The 23,962-nt window shown below is 36.6% G+C and overlaps 1 protein-coding gene across 1 annotated transcript in view; it reads right to left on the bottom strand.

The window, feature by feature from the left end:
* Positions 1-4,357: 4,357 nt before the first annotated feature.
* Positions 4,358-23,962, bottom strand: part of WDR25 (WD repeat domain 25) — a 62,856-nt gene continuing 43,251 nt past the window's right edge. The window contains exons 3-6 of the mRNA XM_084287634.1: positions 22,259-22,389; positions 6,722-6,892; positions 5,060-5,200; positions 4,358-4,672 (exon numbers count right to left, since the gene is read on the bottom strand). Coding sequence (XP_084143760.1) covers positions 4,451-4,672; positions 5,060-5,200; positions 6,722-6,892; positions 22,259-22,389 — 665 coding nt within the window. The 3' untranslated portion in view covers positions 4,358-4,450. The remainder of the gene's footprint in view (positions 4,673-5,059; positions 5,201-6,721; positions 6,893-22,258; positions 22,390-23,962) is intronic.

Genomic DNA, 23,962 nt, shown 5'->3' with positions numbered 1-23,962 from the left:
TACTCCGAAGTAGAATCATTACCTGAGTTTTGTGGCCCTGCCTGATGAAAACTGGAGACAAATGGATCTGACCTCAAGTTGTCTGGACTGTCACTTCAGGCATTTTCAACCTCAGTGAATTTCAACCTGCTCCAAAGAGCTCCTGTGAGAATATTTAGATTGATTTTAATAGGCACTTATACAAAAATGGGAAAATGTAGCCTGGATTACATTTGGATGAAACTTTATCATTTCTACAGAGTATGTAGGTATTCTTAGACAGGCTTCTAAATAAGCCTATGCAGAACGATATCCACGGGACTGGCAAAGGGAGGTGAATGAGCCTAATTCCTTTAAACCTCTATATAAAGCCAGCAAAGGGAGAGATATACCCATCTATGGACCCATCATTCCTGTTATGGACTAGAGTGCTCTGCCCTAACTCAGCCATTCGCACTTGCAGCAGAATCCATCAGGTTTAGGACGTGGTCAGCTGGCTTTACTGTAAAGTTTTATTACCACTGGACAACAAATGCTTCTAAAAATGTGGCTGCTTTTTGTTCCAAAAACTTTCAAACTGCTGGTTATTTACATTAGCAAGCAGTATGACCCTACAGGAGTAAGCTTGCTTCATTTACTTCTGAAAACACCGCATATTAACTACATGCATTTAGGGGCATGGGGGGCACAAAAGTACTTTGGACCATCTCTAGTCTCATTCCAGCAGCTGTGAGATGTTAAACATGCTTTTGGAGATCATCTCAGTTTCATTCAAAAGTGCAGTTTGTGTGTTCTGTGAGCCAAAGCATTGTAAGTGGCAACAACTGGGAGATGTTGTTTGCTTTCTTTTTCCAAAAAGTGCACTCCTGACAAACTAAGTGGGTACACCTTGTAGGTGCAGCTGTAATAGAGGGAATCTCCAAGACAGTAAATCAAAGTAATCTGTAATCAAAGGCAGAAAGAGAAGCAGGCAGAAGCAGACAGAAGAGAGGATAAGAGAGGGGAGACTCTCCAGAAGTAGGAAACCTCATTAAAGCTGGAAAACAGAAAAGTATGAACAGAGGTGCAGTATCCTGAGATTTCTAGCTTCCTTTCTAAGGAGAGCTGGAATTAAAGCCTTAAAGCCACAAGTCAGAGAGCACAGCAAAATGAGATTTCTCAAATAGAGGACAAATACAGTGTAAGTGTATAGACTGTTGTATATTTCAATTAAGATAAGGTGCTGAAATGAAGACAGAATAACTGAAAATTAAATGGTGAGGATGCAAGAAGTGTCTAGGAGGAGCAAGGACTGTTCAAAATTAAGAGTAGGCAAAAGCAGAACAAATATTTTTGGTTGAATGCAGTCCAAGTCTTTATATTAGGATAGTGGAAAACTTGAGATCCCACAATTTTTTGATCTTCTAATTTTGCTCTGTTCTGCCATAGTCTTATTGCTAAAAATTCTCCTGAAAGAATAAAAATTTACAAAAAGAGTCATCCCGTTGTAATGCCATACCCTATTTTCGTGATTAGGCCTATAGTTGAGGTATATAGTGACTCACCAACAGTATTTCATCTGAGTGAACACAATGATTCTAATAACTGTCTGCTAATTAGCAGGTTTTTGAGATAAAGACACAGTTGAATAGCTTGCATCCTCTGACACCCCAAATTAATAACGCTTCAGTACCAAATAATAATGTGGTAGAGAATGGCATTATTACTTTTTGATACAGTACAAAATAGATTAAAATGAACCCAGCTTGTTTATGCAAAGAGCCTAACCATTTCGAAATGGTGAAGATCTCCAGCTTAGCTCTAACACACAATGCCCTAGAAAGCTCTATATAAAGCTTGAAGAATTACTCCTAAAGCAAGATTCAAACATTTCTAGATTACAATTTTATGAATAAAATTAATTAACCAACAATTCATTACATTCTAAAAGCTTCATCTGACCATAATGATCCTTGTTTGCAGCACAAACAGTATTTGGTAATTGCAGAATGATGGAGCAATGTGGATATTTTTTGATTACAGTTCATTACATAAGATTACAAGGAAGAATTTGTCTTTGAATCATAATGAAAACTTAATTGACACCACTATGCTAAAATATTTCAAATGATTAAATTTCAGTCTCTTGTCTTAATCAGTTTTATATTAGAAAGAGATTTTAACAAGATAATGCTGTGAACATAATTTCATTGCATTATAAAACTGCTGGCTGGATCTCATAAGTAATTAAAACTCCAACCATCTTGGAAATCTAACACAAATGCAATTCCAATTTTAATATTCTTTAAGATTATACAGTATCAAATTTCTTTTATTTTCCTCAACTACCTTTAATCAAAATTAAGCTTTTTTTTTTTTTTTTCCCCTATAAATGGTCTAAAATTATACTTGCAAGATAATTTCAGGAAGGATATATGCCAGACACTAGAATCATGCCTCAGGACATAAATTAAACAAGCAACAACATGGGTGGAATTACAAGATGAAGTTACTTTTCTGTACAATACGCTCAGTGATTTTCAAATGCTGCTATCTCAAGATCTTTCACTCCATCCAGAGGTGTTCTCAGCTGAAGCTGAATGTGCCGAGAGCTCATTCAGATATATAACAGTCATCAAGTAGGCTACCATGAGCTCACATTTATTTCAGAGGCATTTCTCTCTGCTGTATTTAACCATATCACGGCCCAAGATGATCTATTGTAGAGAATAATAGCATGTATCACATGGCTGCATTGGCTGCCCATCCTTCACATTAACACAATTGATTGCCAGAAGTTTTAAAATGGCAAGAGCATCTTTAGAATTGAAATACCTGGAGAGAAGGAAACAAAGCCGCTCTCCTAGGTAATGCCATGCAGTCGTGATTCACTCCGCCCAAATACCTGCATCTACTACTTCATTTTCAGCTGAACTCCTTCTGAATTTATGAAGATGTTCTAGAAGAATTCCATAAACACCAGTACCACAGCTCTAATTACCAGTAACCCCTCAAATCACTGAGCAGCTGGCTTGTACGTTAGAGGAGAAATGCAAAATTCAGGCTTATGTCAAATATCTCATTGCCAAACAAGGAAGCAAAAATTGAGAACAGTATAAAAAAAAATTGCACTACCTCGCATGGATCACTAACCTCTAATACCCTGTGTTAAAATCTATCATAGCTGTTGATAAGGCTATTAAAATAATGCAGTCAAAATATTTTTATATGGATTTCAAACTATATGAAAATCAGAGGATAACTGGATCCATAGCTTTAGTACAGGCTTATTTCTTACTATAACCTACAGGGAACACAGACCACAAACCAGTGGAGCACATTTTGCACATTTCTTAGCTGGACCATGCTCTTTGCAAGACTTCTGGAAATTTTTCCTTGAAAAATCCAGTTTAATTGCGCATGTGAAAAATAGTGTATAAAAAAACAAACTTACTTTGTATTTGTGTCAATCAGAACAAATCAGAAGAATATATGAAGTTATACATGAGAATGTAAATACAGTTATGGTCTAAGAGACTTTCTATTTGCTGCAGAATAGCCATCTACAGTCTGAATGTCAAAGAACATCACCCGCACAGAATACCATGATGACAATTTTCTATGTGTAAATGACATCAAGAAGTATGGAGAAATGAACGTGTGGTTGAATTAATTAGGGTAGCATATTAATTGTACCACCATCTCACCAAGCATCAATTTCATGATAGTCTTGAGTATGAATTTGTGAAGAATAAGAGGAGTGAAACAGTGAAATACAAACACCATGTGTAAAAAAAAATAAATATGTTTTGGGTTGTTTTAATTAAAAACATTTACATATAGTTTTGTTTTGTTTATATACAGTCATAAGTTCAGGTTAAAAATTCATAAATGTTCAAAATTCAAAGATGGGAATGTAGAGAACACAGATTCATTGGCTTCAAAATTAGCTCCAAGTTCTTTCCCTAGAACCCTCAGAAAGCATTTTACAATAAGCTGAGCTGGTAGCGCCTACCTGTTTCCAAAAGAGGCAGTCCCACCTGCCCTGTGATCACCCCTTTCTTGCAAGTAGAAGCTGTTTTGCCTTGACCTATACTATTTTGCTTGTCTACCACATTAGTGACCAGGAGCTAAACTAATGAAAATCTGGTTTAAGAAAGCTGCAGCTACATAGGAAGATCAATAATTTTCTTCAGGTTTAGCTTCTCACATCAGGGTAGGGTTAGATGAGCACCAGAACACTGACATGAGGCAGAAATGTTTTACCAAGGCCCAGGGAGAGAGGAAAACCACTTTCTAGCTCAACAGCTAAAAAGACCATCTTAACTACATTAGGAAAGCATATGTCTAGCAGACAGAAGTAAAGATGACATTCTCCCCTGCCTACAGCACATCACAACATAACGTCACATTGCATATCATATTTTATTCACTCTGAAACACCAAAACCTTTGGCAAAGAGGAAAGTTATTCTGAAAAGTCTTTCTGCCTGTTATTGCCAGATCTTGATTTCTCCAGTCCAGTCACATGTTGCAAGGAGTGATGGCAAGACTGGGTGAAATTTTGCACTCACACAAGCTTCTTTATGGGCAGACAGAGTGCGAATAATCCTAGCAGTATGGTAGTTATAGAAAAACACTTTGCCATCAGAACTTCCTGTCACCAAAAGTGTTCCATCTGGAGAAAATTCACAGCACACTGCAAATCCTTCCACCTGTAAAAAAAAAAAATAGTAACAGCATAACTCCTGTTGCTGATTAGAGAAATTCATTGTGGTAATACTGAAAATGAGTATGGTACCAAAAAAAAATGCATCTTTAAATAAATATGCACTAAGGACTTCTCCAGGTGCTTATTAAGACACAGCTATAACACAAACTTATTTAATCAAGCTATTAGGTATTCACAAAGTCTTCTAAAAATGATCTTCTTCAGAGTGTATATGATTCAAAATAGCATACGGGAAAGCAAAGGAAAGTAATTAATACCTATCACTGATTTATCATCAAACACTATTAGCAGACTTATTAAAAAGCACAGTTGCTTTTCTATCTGTCTTGCTTCTAGTCTTGGATATGATCATTCTGGTGAAAAAGAATACCTTATGTCCTTCATATCTTTTCTTTTTGTTGATTCGGTAAGGTCGCTGGGAAGAAAACAATGCCATATAGTTCCCATTTGTCTGAGCAACAAACACAGACTCTCTTGGGTGCAGAGCCAGACTGGGGCAAGTGTAACGCTCCTGAAAAAAATTTTAAATAAAGTTTTGTTGCATGAAACAAATGTTTTGCTGAAATGAATTGAGTTAACTTTTGACGTATTCGAAAGACCATAAAAGATGGACTAAAAGTCATCTCCATGGTATATGTTATATATATTTATAACTCATTATAGTTAAGAATATATACATAACTCATTACAATGCACTGAAGGTCTTACACCAGGTCAAATATTAAATCAAATATCTATCCTGTTTTGGTAGATTTCAGCTAGGTCTGAACCAATCATGTTTCAGTCTAAACAAAAGACACAGTGATAGATTTTGAACCCCTGAACATAAATTCAATGAGCTTTGGCTGGAGACAAAGGACATGACAGCAACCACTGGACGTGATGGGCTATGCAGCAGGGTGGGAAGAGCATCAGACTGATTTTGTTACGTGGTTTGGAAGTGACAAATTGGTAAGGCAGATCTGGCTATCATAAAGAACTGGGCACAGAAACCAAAACTGCATTACGCACCATGCCTGGTTAGGAGTGCATTCTGTGGCAGGGCACTGTGTACTTCTGGAGGGAAAACTGGGTCTAACAGGAAGGGATCAGATAGCACCACATAATCTGCAGGAACATTGTTCTGTTACGCTGGGTGTTCAGTAGTAGTGGGTTATTTTGGAGCTCAACTATTCACTCGGTAATGCAGATAAGCAATAGATGAAGTCCTGTCAGGACCTAATCTGTTTGAGTCCACAAGTTCTCTCCCACCTTGAAGGGTTCAAATGTGACATTCAGAAAACTGAAATAGGGTTTACCAAAATCACTATCATTTTCTGTTTACTTTCAGTGCAGAAGAGGGAAAATTGTCCAGTTCAGAGATACAGTAGTCCAGAGAAGATAGGCTGTGGGGTTTGTTTGTTTGGAAGAGGACAGGGAGGGATAGGCTGGTTGTTTGAAAAACAGCCTTGATACTGAAACCTGACTGTTCTGTACTTTATTTATTCACCGGTGGTTTTTTGTTTTTGTTTTTTTCCCTACTGCCTATTCAGGAAGATAGAAGATCTAATATTAGACAAAGACATAATTGTGGAAATTAAACATGAAACAAACCCATTAGATCATCTACTGCATGTCCTTGTCAGTAGAGGACTGTTCATTCCAGCCAACAGGCATCTGTATACAATTCAATCATATTATATTACATAGGATATTAGACTTGGGTTTTCTGAAAAGATCCAGGGAGTTGGAATTATCTGTTAAGTTCCTTGGTAATCTCCTTTGAAGCTGTCAGCCTTTCTAGACAATTTAGTCCATTAAATATCTTGTCTGGGCCGATTATGGAGAGAAACACTATCTGTATTGATAAAAGTAAAATCTGCCTCTGTGATTATGCCATGCAAGATATCAATATGCATGTATCAGGTTGCTATTACTATGCAAATATAAAACTCAGTTTGTCGATAGCCCTCATTCCAGCTTTATTTTCTACATTATTGACAAGCATGAAATACTATATCATGACCCAAACAATAACAGCTGTTGATCTTACATGAAAAATCTGATTAGAGATTTTGGCAGCACTTTGGAAGTCCCATGCAATAATGGTACGATCAGCTGAGTCCCGGCTTACTGCATCCGTGCTTGTGAGAAATTCTTTTCCTTCGGTGAGAAAGAGTATATCCAATGTCTGTTGTACTGCAGCCTTGTAAACTCTCGTCACCTAGCAGACAAGAAAGTTTCTCATTTTTGGACAGAGAATGATAGTCTATGTTCTTGGTATTAATAACTATCTCCAACCAATAATATATTATTTTAATATGTGGAAAAAAGTCATTTTTAAAAGTTGAAGTAGAAGCATATTAAATAGTTTGGTAATGTATGTAAATAGTTCCCACATTGAAAAATTACATGAGATATAAAAAAAAAAGCAGTCTGTATAATTTACATATTACATTTATATATACTTCAGATTCTGTTATAAATTCTGAAGGAATTAGAGCTGGATCCAAAAAGAGTTTTAGATGACATAATACTGTGGAGCTGGGTCCTTCAAGCTCCCTTCTATTTTACGAACTCAGTGCACTCTGAGGATGAATCTGAGGAGCTCTCCTTCCAGGAAATGTCAGAAGTTTATGTTTTCAGTCCTTTTGTTCTCAAAATCTTCAGCTAGTTATAGAGACAGGGAAAGGAAAGCATGGGGATTTGCAACCTAAAGGACACGGCAAGAAGTGAATACTCTTGTTGATCATTCTAAACTTAATCATAAATCACAGGGGATGAGTAAACTCGATGATTCAGGACACTCTCCCAGTCCCAAGCTGCTATGCAGGGAAGCTCACACACCGGGTGAGAAACTGTCCAGGAGGCACCTGCAGACATGCTCTGCAGAAGCACCTTCTTCATCCCTGCAGAGGGCAGTTCGCTCCATTAAGGGCTCAGTCTGACACCCCCTCCTGAAAAAAAAAAAAAAAAAAAAAAAAGGGAACCCAAGCAGAGCCTACTCTTCATGATGCCAAAGGAGGGAATGGTGGTGACATGAGTGCTGCTGTCACGCAGTTCAGTGCTTTAAGGACTCAGCAAGCGTGCTGCCTTTGTCTGTAGGGACTCCCACCTCATCTGCCCACTATGGCTCTGGCATGAGGCAGCCTCTGCTGCTGCTTTTGCTGCCACTCTGCCAAGAACAGAGGGCAGCAGGGAAAGAAAGAGTCATCAACACTTCAAAGCACATCTGAGCTCAGGAGTAAATAAATAATGTGCCTCATGCACTAGCTCCAATTTTGTAATTAATGCACATGGTCAGTCACTAAAGTTTGTGCTATAAAAGCAAACACAAAAGTTCCCAAATCCGCTTTCCAAATCAAAAATATCACAGTTCCCAAGTAGAGATCCTCTTTTAGGACATATACCACAGAGTCTTGGATACATGCAGAAATGGATCCTCAGCCACGGGACTCTGAATATTTTAGCAGCTTGTGAGTTGGATCTTAAGATGTGAGACAGATTTTGAAGTATTCTAAGGAATATATGAATAATTTGAATTTCCTTTCTTTCTACCTTTCTTCATGAAATTCTGCATCTGTGTTGTCTACTTTGAATCTTACAAATCAATACCTTTCTGTGATTTACCTCCAATGAAGAAAGACTTCAAGGCAAGTGGCCAGATCAAAGCAGTCCATCTCTGAATATTCTGATCCTTAAAACTAGGACACCAAAGGACTTAGTTATTCATATCTAAATCTTTCTCTCCAAGATAGCTAAAACATAGCAGCCTGCACTTCCAGTAGGGTGTTCAGAGGTTAGTCCTTCTTGCAACCTCACAGAAATATCAACTGAGCAGAGAGACTGCATGCAGTATTATACTGAAATGGTTCTTAACTTGTGAGGCATTTCAGTGCCTGCCTTATACCTAAACTTAATTATAAATTACAGGGTAATCACCTGTAACAGCACATGGCTATTGAGTTCATGGCTACTGAGCTTGTATAGATACTGTAAGCACAGACATTTTTAGAAGAAAAAAATCAGGTACTGAAGTGAAATATCCTGGATTATAACTGTTTTATATTTTAAACAATAAAAGAAAAATAATTTACAATATCAAACACAACGTGAGAACTTCTCAATTCCTTGCCTCGAGCTCAAAATCTATGAGTGTTTGGAAATGTTCAGAACTAGCTGATCCTGCTGTAGGGTACAGAGATACTAGATGATCTCCTGAGGTCCCTTACAGCTCTGCTTCCTGTGATCTCAGCATGCAGAAGTATGGCAGCAGCTGTTCCAAGTGCTTTTCACAGGCTCTGTGAAATGTAGTTTGGAAACATAATGTTTGCACTCAGTGAAGGACCTTGGTCATGCAAGCACTCTACACACACAGCGATAACATCAATAAGATGTAAACCTGCAGACTGAAAAAACTGGCACACTCTTCAGCAATCTGCCTGCATTTTTAAGATACAGAATATACAATTGTGTTATTGTATGTCATATTTTTGATCCGAGGAATCTGCATAATATACAAAGCAATTAAACTTTGTAAAGAAAATATTGATATTTGCATATTTATAATGTTCACTTTGTCTATGGAGAAATCACCATAGATATCTATTTCTTCACTGAGTTATAAAAAGAAGCACATAGTTCATTAGAAAAGTTGAAAATTAAGCTATTTCATAGGAGCAAAAAAAAAGGCAAATATACCTGATTTATAATGGCTGCCTGGAGTGTGAAATGGAATACCATACAAAGATTTGACAGCTGTAGAAATTGCAGGAGAACTGAAATAAATGTAAACTGTGAGGATGGGACACAAAGGCGCTTTACCACCCCCATAAAGGGGAGGAAGTAACTACCCCGTGAAGTACCTTCACAGAGGTGACAAGTTCCAGCTGGGAAGAGCAGAGAAGCACGGACGTGTAGCAATGGGAACACAGATGCAGGAATGAAGGTCAGTTCATTCCAGGAAATGTAAAAGAACAAAACAGAGTAATAAAAGATTTAAAAAAAAAAGTCCCAAACAGTGATTCAAGGTCATGATTCTTTAATATTTCCATACTTTAAAGATGGAACAAACTCAGACATACTGCTTGGGTCCTCAGCTATGTCAAGCCTCTAGAAAAACCCTTGTGAATACATGTATGTATAACCCATATACACACTGTCCAGCGTTGTTAGGGGTTAGTTTGGGGAGTTGCTTTAACACATTTTTGGAGCAAGAAGAAATTGTGAAGATTGCAATGTAAACATACTTTTTTAAGTTTTGCTGATATTCTGTAGGCCCCTTACCTAAACTGCCACTATCAATTTAAACATTTTCACTGCTATTAAATATATCTGGTTGTCTGCTAGTCAGTAAGATATCCAACCAAATTACCCTGTACAACTTAGCTGTTTCAGAAAAATGTCTATAAAAATTACTATAAAATAATTAGTATAAAATACTAATCAGTATAAAATACTATATTTTTCTATACCTTTGACATGTTCCTCAGAAAAACTATGCTGTTTAATCACCAAACCACATAGTAAGAACTGACTCAGAGAACAATAAATTAACACTTTGAAAAGCAGCTGGGAACTTGGTATACATAGTATTTAAATTCCTCCATAAAGATGGCTTTCAAAAATAACTTATTGCATCACCCCTGCTCTGAAAAGTACTCATAATTAAACCTGTTTTGTTCTACCTTAGACAATTAATTCATGACATGCCTGAAGAACTCACTTCAGGAAAGCATGAGTTTTCCTACCCTGCTGGCTTTAGTTTGTTAATAACAGCTTTTGCTCTTTTTCTATTTGCAGATTTATCACCCGTAAGCACTGGAAAACCACAATCCACTTGTTCAATTGAAGCACTTTCTGGACATAAATGAAATCCTTTCAGAAAGAAGGCCTAATAGTTTCTGGTGTCAACAAAAGCCAACATAATAATAAAGCTTCTTTACAACAGCAAGAGTTCATGGCTGCAGGCATTCAACAAGAAAGGTAATTTGGGCAAATTAAATCAGTTTCAAATAGATTCTTATGGCTCTGGTGATTTGAGAAGCATGCTGTGACGCTGAGTTCAAGGTATATATTTCATGTGGATGTCCTATAATACTTCTCTGCACAAAGTATAGGCAGTGCCTTTTGCTTCTCAGGAAAGCTCGGAGCATCCATACGAGCACTTCAGCACATGGCGCTGTCCCCAGCACCACTGGTCACCCACCACCCACCGGCACTTCTCTTCCCTCAAGTCCAGCTTTAGACAAGAAAGAAATGTGCCTGCACATTCCTGAGAATCTGGAAATTAGGTCTCACAACAAATCTAAGAGGACTACAGGCAATCTGGAAGGTCATGAAAAATGTCATTGATCAGTCAGTGCAGTGGTTTCCAACCTGTAAAATGACCTTTTTTTTTTTTTTTTTTTTTCTCTTCTTGGCTTAGCTTCTTAGTTCGAGTGCTTTGGCACGAAACTGCCTCTTCCTACTGGCATGTTGGGTAATGCAATGGGCAACTGATTCAAGTTTCATTTGCAAAACTGTACTACTGCAATACAAGGAATAAAAAGCATGTTTCAACTAAAAAGAAAGCTCATTTTGCACAGAATAAAAGCATTTCTTCCACCGCAGTGTAAGGTGTTGTGTTGAGAGGAAATAATACTCATTACAAAACAAATCAGTTAAACTGTGGTAAGAGTATGTGTTGAGCCACATAACTACTATTTGCTTTACAGTAACAAATTCAAAACAAAGCCATGACTATTGACAAACACAATTTATGTTTCTGAACTCCATCTAAAAGATGCAGTGGCTGTTTTAATCAAAATCCATGGTAATAGCATAGACAGGAAGATCAAACTTGTAGTTTTATGTTCTTTAAAGTATTTTAATGTAAGACTGGTGTATAACATGAGAGGTGGTCCCACGAAAAAAATGTGCCATGTTTATGTTGTCAACATTAAAAATAAAGAAATCACGAACAAAATTTCATGGTGTGAAAACTCAAAGCAAGCTATGAAAGACAAAGACCACATGGGTGGTGTAGGAAGTCCCAAAACCATAAATTTTAAAGACCTGAGTAGCCATTACTGGAAATCTTGATAAATAATTCTGCAGTGCTTTCATACTCTCTCTACTTTTTTTAATGCCCAGTAAGTGGCTGCTGTTGTGCTTGTTTAAAATTTGTCTATAAATGGACTGAAACCAGAACCAGAATTTCCCAACTATGTGAATACTTACTCTTCAGAAAGAAGCGTTTGTTGTTCTTGGCCAGTTCTTGTCTCATTTCAGTCTTGCAAGGAGCAGTTGTGACAGAGAGATTGCATGCACAGACAGGTCTACAGTTCTGATCCATGACAGCACCACAACAGGAGTAAATACAGCAGCAGTGCTCATGCATGTGCTATAGCCACATAAAATGTGCCTCCATACTCAGAAAGGACCCTTGAATATTAACATTTAAAAGCATACGCAAGTATGCTTGTAAAAATGTACCAACATCATATTTCTTTGAATTTTTTCTCCATAAATTCTGTAAAGATTTTTCTCTGACAGTGAAAGAATAACTTTAGTCTTCTAATGCACCAAATAAATGATCTTATTTTAATTACATTGTTCTTCATAATACCATCGGTACATGACAATATATTAGCTGTTTCTATAGAAACCAGAAGTACAAGTTGTTCCACCAATTTCTACAGCCTTTTTTCATATTTATATGCTATCCAGAGACAAATTCATTAGGTCTCCTAAATACAAGCTACTTAAAATGACTGCATCTCATCTTAAAGAAGTTGCAATAGAATGTTTCCAAGGAAACAAATGCACTGCACTTGCACTCTATATTTATTAGATTTTTAAACTATGCTTTAATGACTCAGGCTTATCTCTTTATAAACTCAAGTATCAAGAAACAGATCGACAATACTAAAGAGAACTTTTTTTTTTTTTTTTGGAATAAAGCCATAGATGATAGTTGCAATTTTGTGGCTTAGCAGTGCTCAATCTAGAGAAAAAAACAAGATGGGAAATAAACAAACAAAATTTTAACAACGTCTACCTTGGCCTTTATTAATAATAAAAACTCTGCAGTACATTTCCAGTCTAATTTTAAAAGTTCAAAATCACAATTTCCACAATTTTTCTAGTTAATTCTTTCTATATTTTATGAGGCCTAAATTTCAAAAATGTGAATTTGTATACAACTCCAACTCTAAATTTTCCTTAAATTTGTCTATCACTGCAACCAACTGATTTCGTACTCATCCTTTTTGAAACCTTCCTAACAAAATGGTTATTAAGCCCAAAAGACTGGACCTTTGTATTCTTTTTTACTTATCTCACTTCTAATAACTCAGTGCTATTTCTCCTGCATTATATTTTAGTCCTTTATTATTGGTAATTTTGGTAGCATGCTTCTGGAACAATGTTCATTTTACAATACTTAGGTTAGTCTCTGCCTTCTACAGCTTACCTAAACATTCTATCAAAGAGCACCAAATAAACTTAGAGTGATACCAAGCAAGCTTTGCACAATTTACCATCCCTGAACTCCTACAAAATTTTATTATTTCACTTTTTCCTATATCTTTAACTAATCTTTTCTTCATTATCTGTTCTGTGACTGTGACAGGTCGTACTTCTGTCCCTCCTGCCTGACATCCCTTTCTCTTTCTACCTCGTTGTTTAACATAAGCAGTGTATTTGCATTTATGGAGGTCTAGAATATTTTGGAAAGTTCATAATTATAAAGAAGGAGAGCCACAGGCCTGTCATCTTTCACTTATTCCCTCTCCAGATTACTGCATGGTGCTACTTCATGACTCTGTTGTGACAGCTGTAGCACATAGGTCTTTCCAAATCTCCAACATGCCTTGCTGGTTTATGAGTCAAAGCACAAGAACATCAATAAACAAGAGTTTTTAAAATTGACTACATCCAAGATGCACTTGGCACTTGCTCTTATTAAACTTCATGAGGTTAGTGATTGCCCAGCTCTCCAATCTGTCGAGATCTCTCTGCAAGGCCTTTCAAACCTCAGCCGAGTCTACAACTCCTCCAAGTTTGGTGTCGTCAACAGATTTGCTCAAAACACCTTCTAGTCCTATATCCAAATCATTTATAAACACATTGAAGAGGACTGACCCTAAAATGGGGCCTTGAGGGACCCCACTAGTGACCATCTGCCAGCCAGATGTGGCCCCATAACCACAACCCTTTGAGCCCTGCCCGTCAACCAAATTGCTCACCCATCATATGATGTTTTTGTGAAGTTGTTTGCTGGACATTTTGTCCAGTAGGATCCTATGGGAAACTGTGTCAAAAGCCTTGCTGAAGTCCAAAAAGATCACATCAGCTGGTTTCCCTTGATCAACTAGATGGATGATCTTATCATAAAAGAAAATCAAATTTGTTAGGCAGGACCTACCCTTCATGAACCCATGCTGCCTAGGAGTTTTTTGGTTTTGTTTGTTTTTTTTTCTAAACATCCCTCTATTAAGGTGGATGCAGACATCTCCATATTAATTCTCTTAGATTTATAGCTGCTGTTAGTAACATTAACCATACTTTCCTTTTGAATCTGAACAGTCTTGTATGGCAGTAAAAGGACTGCCCATATTTTTCTTTTGGTGGCCTTTCGGTTCATTGTTAATCATTTTTAGAGAACTTTCATGCAGATATAGACCAGACAAGACTATGACTGGTCCTAATGAAATTAAGTACTATGAAAACTGGGAAAAACTACTGGGAAAATTTACTGACAAAGTTTAATACCAGAAAGCCAATGCAAGTGGTAAAAAATATTTTAAATATATTCACTTTAAGTGGGATTTGTAGAAAAAAGGGAAAGCTATAGGCATAAGAAAATGAATCTTCCCTTAACATGGAGAAGGTTGCTTTTCCCAGCTGTGTAAAATATCATCAGCATAAACTTCTCACTTCCCCTTGGCCTTGTTGATTTTTATTCAGATTGTTTTAACTTTTATTGTCTTATACAACATGTGAAACTGAGCACATGGTTACTATTAAGGAGATTAATATAGATATGTATCCGTGCCTTCTTTTTGACTATGTCAGATTAAATTAATAAAAAAATAGGTTTATCCTTTTGAAACAACACTTTGACACTTAAAAGGTAAAATTTGCAAAATCCCCAAAGTGTTTCTGAATGAATACATTCAGAAAATTTAAATTAATACATTCAGGTATGAGTTCCTTTCAGAAGAGCTAACAGCGTCCTTGCTTTATATTATACACACATGTTTGCTGGCACATGTAAATGAATCCTTTCTATTCAGTCTGCCAATTCTCTCATGATATAAGGATCTTTAGCTCCTTTAAAAGTGGTATCAGTACAACTGCAGTTGTAGTCTTGTTCTGATATTACAACTGTGTAATCTAAGAACTCAAATTAAAAAAATAAAAAGAGATGTAATCTTTTTTCTTTTCTGAACACAAAGTCCTTAAATGCTGAGCTAAACGATACATGTCTCAACCTTTTGCTCTCCTTGATATTTCAAGGAACATTAAAATTTCAGGTAGAATAAAATGTTGGAATATATATTGTCTCCAGACTGAAAAGCTAATGTAGAGCAGTCAAAACAGAGTGACTGTGTAATGCAACTGGCTTGTGCTGAACATCTTAAGACATTCTTCTACAGCTCTGTGAAAATTAATACCTTTAAAATATGTAAGTACTTCAAGGTCTCGGTGTTATTGTATGGTTCCTTTTACAGGGTTTTTCTAAGTTCAGATCTCAAGTCCAGAGGTCCCATGGAGGCTGTCCAATATGATGCTCCCTCCTTAGTTGGCACTGCAGAGTTCTGCATTGTTTTATTATTTTTATTTATACGTTTTTTAACACACACTTCCAAGTTTTCCAGTCCTTTCATAAAGCTTCTGAAAACATTTTCCAAGTATTCCATAAACATAATCAATCCATTATACAGCAATATAAGGCCTCCAGAATAATCTCATCTCCAGAGAAACAAAACCAGATTTAATACAAACAAATACCACTGTAATAAATCTCCACTTTCTATTCAAGTGCGTCCTTTATTCTTCTTTATTCTTTTTTTTTTCAGGCTTTGATTACTTGTCTCTATAATTTTGAGATGCCTGTATACTTTACATTTCACTGAGCAGTTAACAAGCTGTTCTAGCCATTCATTTCTATGCTTATCTTGAAGACTTTGACTTTCTTATTGTTCTTCCATTCTTTATCTTACTCAATACCCAAAGTTACATTTGAAATCATTTTTCCTATTTGCTCAACAGAACAAGGACAGCAATAAGTCTTTTTTTTATATCTGTTTCTGATTAATAGCTTACTCTACATTTCTCTGTTTTAGCAGCTGAAAGAAAGCCTCAAGTCAATCTTCATACATTTTCATTGAGACTTAAAAATCCAATTTTTATAGCACATTCAATACATGAATAAATACTAGCAATTTATGCTCATAAATTTACATTCCCGTTAAAAATCAGTTGCCAGCCAAAATCAAAATGACATATCAGAATTAATAAATTGGCAATATACCACTATCAGTTATTCTATTTCATTTTCTACCAGCAGAAATCTTTGATGTGGCACAATGGCATAGGAGAGCTCAACTGAATCACTGCATACATATATATATATATATATATATATATATATATATATATATATATATATATGCGTGTGTGTAATTGGACAATAGTTTTTTAGTAGTCATTCCCTCCGTCTCTATGATGCTTTATACTTTTCTTTGAATTTCCAACAAAAATTCCACCTTTTCCTGAAATATGATTGTTTTGCTGTACATAGGCTGCAAGAAGACAGCCTGTTGAAACACAGGAGTGCATTCTAAAGGATGGCCTCTGGAACTGAATTACCAATGAATGCTAAAATGGAGTTTTCAACATGCAGTGAGTTTAGGATGCTTATAGTATTGACTAAATATGCTGCAAGGACTAAAAAGGCTACTGCTATCAGGATATCAGGTATGACAATGGGAACAAAGAGAATTATGACTTCACCCACACCATTGTTCCAAGCTAAATGACAGGTTAAAACACTTGAAAAAAGAAGTAAAACAGGACCAAAGCTACTGGAAACTTATAACAGTAAGAATGCCAAAGAAAATCTTTTAACAAATTAGGGTGAAAACACTTGAAAGATATTAAGGATGTTTGCGTCAAAACAGAAACTAAGTGGAAAGACACCTCAGACATCTATTTTAGCTAAAAGCAAAATGCACTCATTAGAACAGGATAAATTTCAATGTATTGGGCAGTACACTTTATCCAATCTTGAACATGACCTTAAGTGCGTAAGATGGAAAAGAATGAAAGCAAGCTGTTTGCAGTTTGTGAATAAAGGTAACAATAGAAACAGGAATACCTGAAGAACCTATTGAAATTCCACAAAAAGAAGCAGACTGATGAGTGATGATTCATGCCTAACCAACATACTGAGCTGCAGCTGAGAGTTTGAAATATAACTACAATATTTTGTAGTAATGGTGCATATGCAATACTCACCATTCTGCAAGAGGAAGCCAGAACCAACAAAATCAGTTTGATGTTTTCCCCTTTTCTCTACTCAGTTCTGATCTTCAGCATTCACTCAGTACACATACAAACCCAGTTCTTCGTATAAAAACACATTTTAGAGCCAATACAAATTTCAATGCCTGACAGTTTACACCCTCTGCTGAGCTACAGATACCTTAAATGGGGAAAACAAAGGGCAAGAGAACCTCCCTCCCTCCTTTGCAAATATTTCATGGTATGAGAGTAGGCTACACTGCTGATTTAGTCAGGCACAGTACACACAGAACTTCATTGTTTTCAAAGTAATGTCAAAAAATACATCAATATCTGTTAGCAAGCTAAACCCACACCATCCACTTTCTAAGGTGATTAAACACTACTCCTTATTAAAATTAATACTCCTAATGCACTGCTTAATTGGTTAGTTTTCTGACTAATGATGTTCTGCAAGAATATAATTGTTTTCTAGTGAACAAAGCAGGTAACAGCTTCTTAAAGCTTCCCAAGAACAACAAGTACAGGATCTGTACAAAAGAAACAGGATGGGTGTTTTTGTTTTGTTTTACCAAGCTTAAAGCTTTCCTACTTTACCTATGGCAATAAACATTCATTCACTTGTTTGTCCTCTTGGAAAGTAAAATATTTCATTGTAGTATGGTTGGATGTTTCCTTTATCTCTTCATTAGCACCAGCTTACAGAAGCTTACTCTGAGCACTGCAGTGTCCTGCAGTTGCAGAGGCAAACAAGGTTTGCATTCCTGAGTTCAGCAGGTTCTAAAGCAGGAGCTTAAGCATTATAAACACAAATGTAGAGTTAGCCAGTAAGAAACAAATGCATTATTCTACTAGTCTTAATTTTGTTGTACATAGTAGCATGGCTGCAGATTTCTGAGAAATTACATTATAAAATGGGATCAAAGGACTTCACAGCATGCAACCAGGTATATGACAACAGCAATGCTCTCAGTCAAAAAGAAAAAAATCATAATGCAACAACTTTGAGTACACCCTCTACTTGGGCAACAGCATTAAAGTGTGGAAAGGAGATGGCCCATGGAAAGACAAACATCTTATCTGATTGTACACATTTCAAACAGGCATCGTACCCAAATCAGTAAGTAAGGAGGTAAAAAAAAAAAAAAAAAAAAAAAAAAAAACACAGTTGGGCAGTAGAGCATAAAGACCATAAAGACTCCCTAATCAGCAGCAAACCTGAGGGCTGTTTGAGAGTGAACATATAGTCAAATTAATAAAATATATGAAACATGAAAAGTATTCATGTTTCACTTCTACTAGTCTATATGAACATAAATGGCTTTAAAACAGTGTCTGCTTGTCCTCTGGAAATGAATTATAGATGCTGTCACCCAAGACACTCACTCCTGGCTCTGAATGCAGATATACATGTACATGCAGCTTATATGTCATCCTCCACAAGCCACACAAAGGTGACTCCAGCCATATCTCATTTCTCATAACTAGACAGTGGTAAAGTACTGAAAAATGCAGTTTTCATCCACAGTTTTGCCAGATGTACTTTACACAGTAGTTACCAGAATTAAAATATATCAGAACATCATCTCAAACCAGGCTACTGATAGGTTTTTTCTTGTTGTTTGTTTGTTTTCAGAATTACAGAAGATATAAATGATATTGAAGCCTACAGTTTATCAGTATGGATTTGCTACTTTGCTTTCTTTGCCTTCAATAAGTCAATACCTCACAAATTGCACATCAGCCCTTCATCTCTTCATCTTCCACTGTAATCACCATCTCATTTGTCTGCTTCTTACTGCAATAATCTCCCATGTAAACCATGTCATATACTTCTCCACTTGCCTTCTCTCTGTTCTAGCAATGCTGTTCTTCAGTGAGGAACACGACTGCACTTCCCCTCTCCTTTTGCTTTTCAGGAACAGTTTCACTGAGAAGACTTTCCCAGGCAATCAAACTGCCCCTTGTCAATCAGCAACTTGCAGTCTTGTAGCAAGGAGATGCATATACTTCTGTGGGACAGCAAGCTAAGCTGGTTGGCAACATACAGCAATTAGTTAGTAGACATGCTGTTCTGCAAACTCTTCATGGGTTAAGAAATACACGCTGTCCCATACCTGCTCCTGTTCACAAGGAACTGCTTTGTGAGCTTATGTTTGCATAAACCTGAACTACCAGCAGGTTGCACAGACATAAATGCACAGTCTGGGCTGTGGCTGAGATGAGGCACTGGAATTTAAAGCTTAACAGGAAGGAGCAGCTTTATTTAAGTGATGAACACAATTAGTTACTTCATTGCATGGAATAAAATACTGCTTGATACCTTGCAAGGCACCATAAGGAAATACTGACACTCTGAACTTTCACAAAGAGGAAAAGGGACCCAAGAAGAAAATAAGTTTTCAAGATATATGTCTTGGCAACAACACTACGCCATTCAAAGACAAAACCAGAATACCAAGAATAGGCAGAGATATTGACAATAGAAGAGCATCAGACTCAAGAGATGACTCAGAACCAACTTATTCAACACAAGCATTTACATCTGCTATTTAGCCCTTTACTTCTACTTGAGCCAATGCCAGTTTAACATAGTCTTTCAGCATAGGCTCAAGTCTTTTCATCACAATCTCTGGCATCAGAATTGCTGTAAAAAGTGTTATTGAAGTGCAACCCTTGAGCTGTCAATATCCATTGTAAAAGATTCCTCTATTTCTTTCCTTGAAAGTGAAGTGCCTTCTCCACTATCATTATCTGAGACTGTCCCCTACCATCTGTGAAAGATTTCTCACCATATTCGTCCATAGCTTTCTCCACCAGGGAGCTACAGTCGAGACAGGCACATTTTTGCAACATACCATGCTGGCCATTTGTACTGTTTGTACTGTAGAAACAAGCAGTTACCATTTTCCATCTGAAGAGACTGGGCACCTTAGACACATGCAAGCTGGAAGTATTGCCATTTTTTGGCAGGAACATGCTCATCAAGCACAGCTGATTTCAAATCTAGAGAAAAACCCTCTTTGCAGGATTTTTAGATAGTCAAAGATGTAAAACCCATCATAAAGAAACAAAAGGTGATGAAGGAAAGAACGTCTCCAGCTTTGTAGACAACCAAGGTGTCATTTGAATTTGTGTATAACTGCAATGTCATTTACCAAAAGTCTGTTGCACCGAGTTAGAAAATTTTATAAGGAATACTTTGTCACCCATATCTGCAATCTTCTACTTGACTAGGATAAAATATCTCAAATTTAACACTATAGTCAGCAATCTTTAAGCTTTAAAAAGGTTTTATCCATTGGGTTCCTGAAATACGTTTTAAGGGAAGTTTATCCTAACATGACGTTCAATGTCTTCTCCATGTTAAAAAGTATAGCTAAGGTTTCAATTACTGACTGCAACTCCTCCCCACAACTAAAATCTACTGTTATAAGAGTCTCAGGAAAGAAAAATTGTACTCTCTACTTCATGTGCATACTATGAAACCACTGACACCGCTGTTCTGTGGAGAAGACTTCCTCTAGTCTCTCTTTTCCAGCACCCTGATAGGAAAAAAAATAATGACTTTTTCCTACATTAAATTTACAGGGTGAACTCTGACCATTTGAAATGAACACCCTTTGAACTGGCATTATTTCCCATTTGTGTGATACATACTCCAATGTTCCATAAATTGCCTATGATAAACACAGCACACCAAAATCACTTTAGTGGCAATACCGGAATACCGTATACCAGTGAAAGACAGGAAGGAGAGAAGAATTACTATGGAAGTCTCATAACTTTTAAAAAAGTTACATAAGTATTCTTTATAACACATACTTACTATTTTGCAAAGTAAAACTACAATTATCTTTTGTCATGGAACTATACTTCAAGTATTTCTTCATATCCTTTATCACCGAAAACGGCTCATCATACAAGTATGATGCATGGAATAAATTCCATCACAAAGGTTTTCCCACTGACGGTGTAACTCTGAAACTCTCACTAAATTTATTTTCAGAGTAGCCTCAGACTTGGCGCTCTGGATATGTACATACTAATGTTCTTTTAACAGCCTATTCATGTAATGGAAGCGTAAGGTATAGAACCTACACAATTATTAATAAAAAGTCACACCACACAGCTTGAACTGTTTCTCAAACACCAGAGATAAATCCAAAGGAACAATTGCAGCACAGGAACCAAGTTGCTGATCGCACAACACCGTATTTCCTTAATAGAGCAACTCCCATAACGGCTCACATTAGAGCTCTCATACCTGAAGTATCTACCTGCATCCCTCACCTATTATGCTGTTTAGTGCATCAAGGTGAGAGACAGTGTTTGATTAAGCAATCTTACCTTCTTCAGATCCCTTCTGCCATCCTCAAGAGCAAACAGATGGCTAACTATGACGAGCAGCCTCTACCCACATAGAAAATCAAAGGAAAACAAAGAACTACTCACTTTACAGTCACTGCTGCTCTTTGAGCTGTTCTGTGCACGTGGATGTCTGCCTGGCTTATGCTTCCATTTTTGGTGAACAGTACAGTTCTGGTCTTACCTGAACTCTGAAGGACAGATGGGAGCATGTTGTTCTGTGTGGTTCAGGATAAAGTAAAGGCAGAGACCATGTATGTCTCTCCGTGGCCTTTCATGCATGTAAAATTTACTCCAGGCTTCTATGCAAGAGATACAGGCACACACACCCTGACCTATGTGTAACAACTTACAGAGCTTCCTAGTTACACAACTGCCTTTTTTTAAAAAAATAAATATTAAAAAAAAAAAAAAGAGAGAGAGAGAGAAAAGAAGCAAGCTATTGGCTTAATTTAATTCAACTATATATTATCCATATTTATAAAGCCAAAAAAAATCATGTTTGTTGTGTGTACAATGTTCCTCTTTGTGCTTCAAAAACATTATGAAGGTCCGTATCAACATATGGCAATACAATCAATGACAAATGCAAAATGCTTACAAATAACATTTCATTGAAAGACCATCTAACAGATTAGTAATGCATAGCACATTCAACCTAGGAAACATCCTACAAGAGAAAAGAATAAAATAAAATAAAATTTATTACCTTACAAGTCCTTATATCCCAGGCTTTAACTTCTGGGCTGAACCCTCCACAAACAAAAATATTTGAATCTGTAGGGTGGAACTTCAGTGCGCTGATCCTAAATTCATTTTTGCTGCTAAATATCTGCTTCCCTAAAATAAAGTGAAAATTGAAGATTAAAATTTGATCAGAAAATGAAAATAATTACTAATTTCAACCAAGTTTCTCAAATACCTAGCTGGTCAAAAGTGAGTATGTTTCTATTAACCCATTTCAAGTGCCTGGGACTACTCTGGTTTCCTGAAAACACAAGATGGAACTCACTAATTTCCACCCATGTGAAATCAATCCTGCTCACGGGCTTCTGCACCACCAATTGCTTCATATTGAGAGGAGACAACGAGCAGTTTTGCACATGATGGAGAGGAGAACCACCAAGGTCCCAGTTTACTTGACAGGCAGGGCTCAATCTTCAAATCTAGCATATGTATGTTTTCCTTATGTATATTTCCTTACGTATGTTTTCCTGTGGCTTAAGAGAAGCCATAGTCTTTTATCAGTGGGATGAAAATAACAACTAGAAGAAAAGACTACTGTCTGTACAGAAATCCCACGTCCCAAACTACAGCTCTTGGGTGGTTTACGTATATTTCTGTGAAGGGAAGAGTGAACCTTCATCTTGAAAGAAGGAAATAACTTGTATGCCATCACATGAAGGCTGTTCCCATGGATACTCTGTTCCCAACATTTAATTGTGCACACTAATCTTCACAGGATCCTGCAGTTAGTATCAATTGCATTTTAGACACTTCCAAAGGCAACAGAATTCAGCTACATTAATTTATAGGACTTTTCCACAGTCCACTGCTTTTGTGCTAACAAATTCATGATACTAACATACGTTCACTGAAATATTATTTTGAAATAGCAGCATGGACCAAGATAAATAAATGTATTTCGTTTCCTAATTTCAATGTCCTTTATATTCTACATATCACATGTAAAGATCTACATTAAATAAAATTATTGCCTAAGCCACAATGAAGAAGTGCTACAGAAATAAACAATAAAAAACAACACGAACATACTATGACAGAAGTTTCTTAAAATATTAATTAACCTAGATTTTCAGCAAATGAAAGTTGTCTCAAACTACTGAAAATACTTTAAAAATAATAGTGACAGGTATAAATACTTCCTGTTAGGTGGACAATACTGATAAGCATTCATACAGATTTTTTCCTGCTTACTTCATGATTTGGAGCCAATTTATTTGGTTTCAACATCAGTTCCATTTTCCCCTTCTGCTGAAATAAGCTTACATAGTCAAGAGAATAAGGCTTGTCAAATTATTTATTTATTCATTGTAAAGTAAAGAGAAAGATTGTACTTTATGCATGTAGACTTTGAGCTAGCATTGGCAGGCAAAAACAGATTGCAGAGAATGTAAGGGGGGAGAGGCAACTGTTGTTCTGCATGAACACAGGGTTTTGTAGGTTCTTTTTTCTTTTCTTTTTTTTTTAATGGATTATCTACTGATTACCCATGCAATATCTAAAGGGCCTCTCTGTCACAACTGAGGGGAAGACTTAATTCAGTCCCTTAAGTTCCTTCCCCAAAAGGAGAAAAAAGTCACAAGGGAAGCAGAGACCCTTCATACAAGTTGTGCAACAGTGACCATCTTTCGTCATGGGAGCTTTCAGCATCCTAACAGCTATGGCAGAA

Source organism: Netta rufina (assembly GCF_964035555.1).
Source record: "Netta rufina genome assembly, chromosome: 5".
In the NCBI taxonomy this organism is placed as follows: domain Eukaryota; kingdom Metazoa; phylum Chordata; class Aves; order Anseriformes; family Anatidae; genus Netta; species Netta rufina.
Note: the sequence above shows the minus strand (reverse complement) of the source record. Positions and strands in the feature narration are given on the sequence as shown.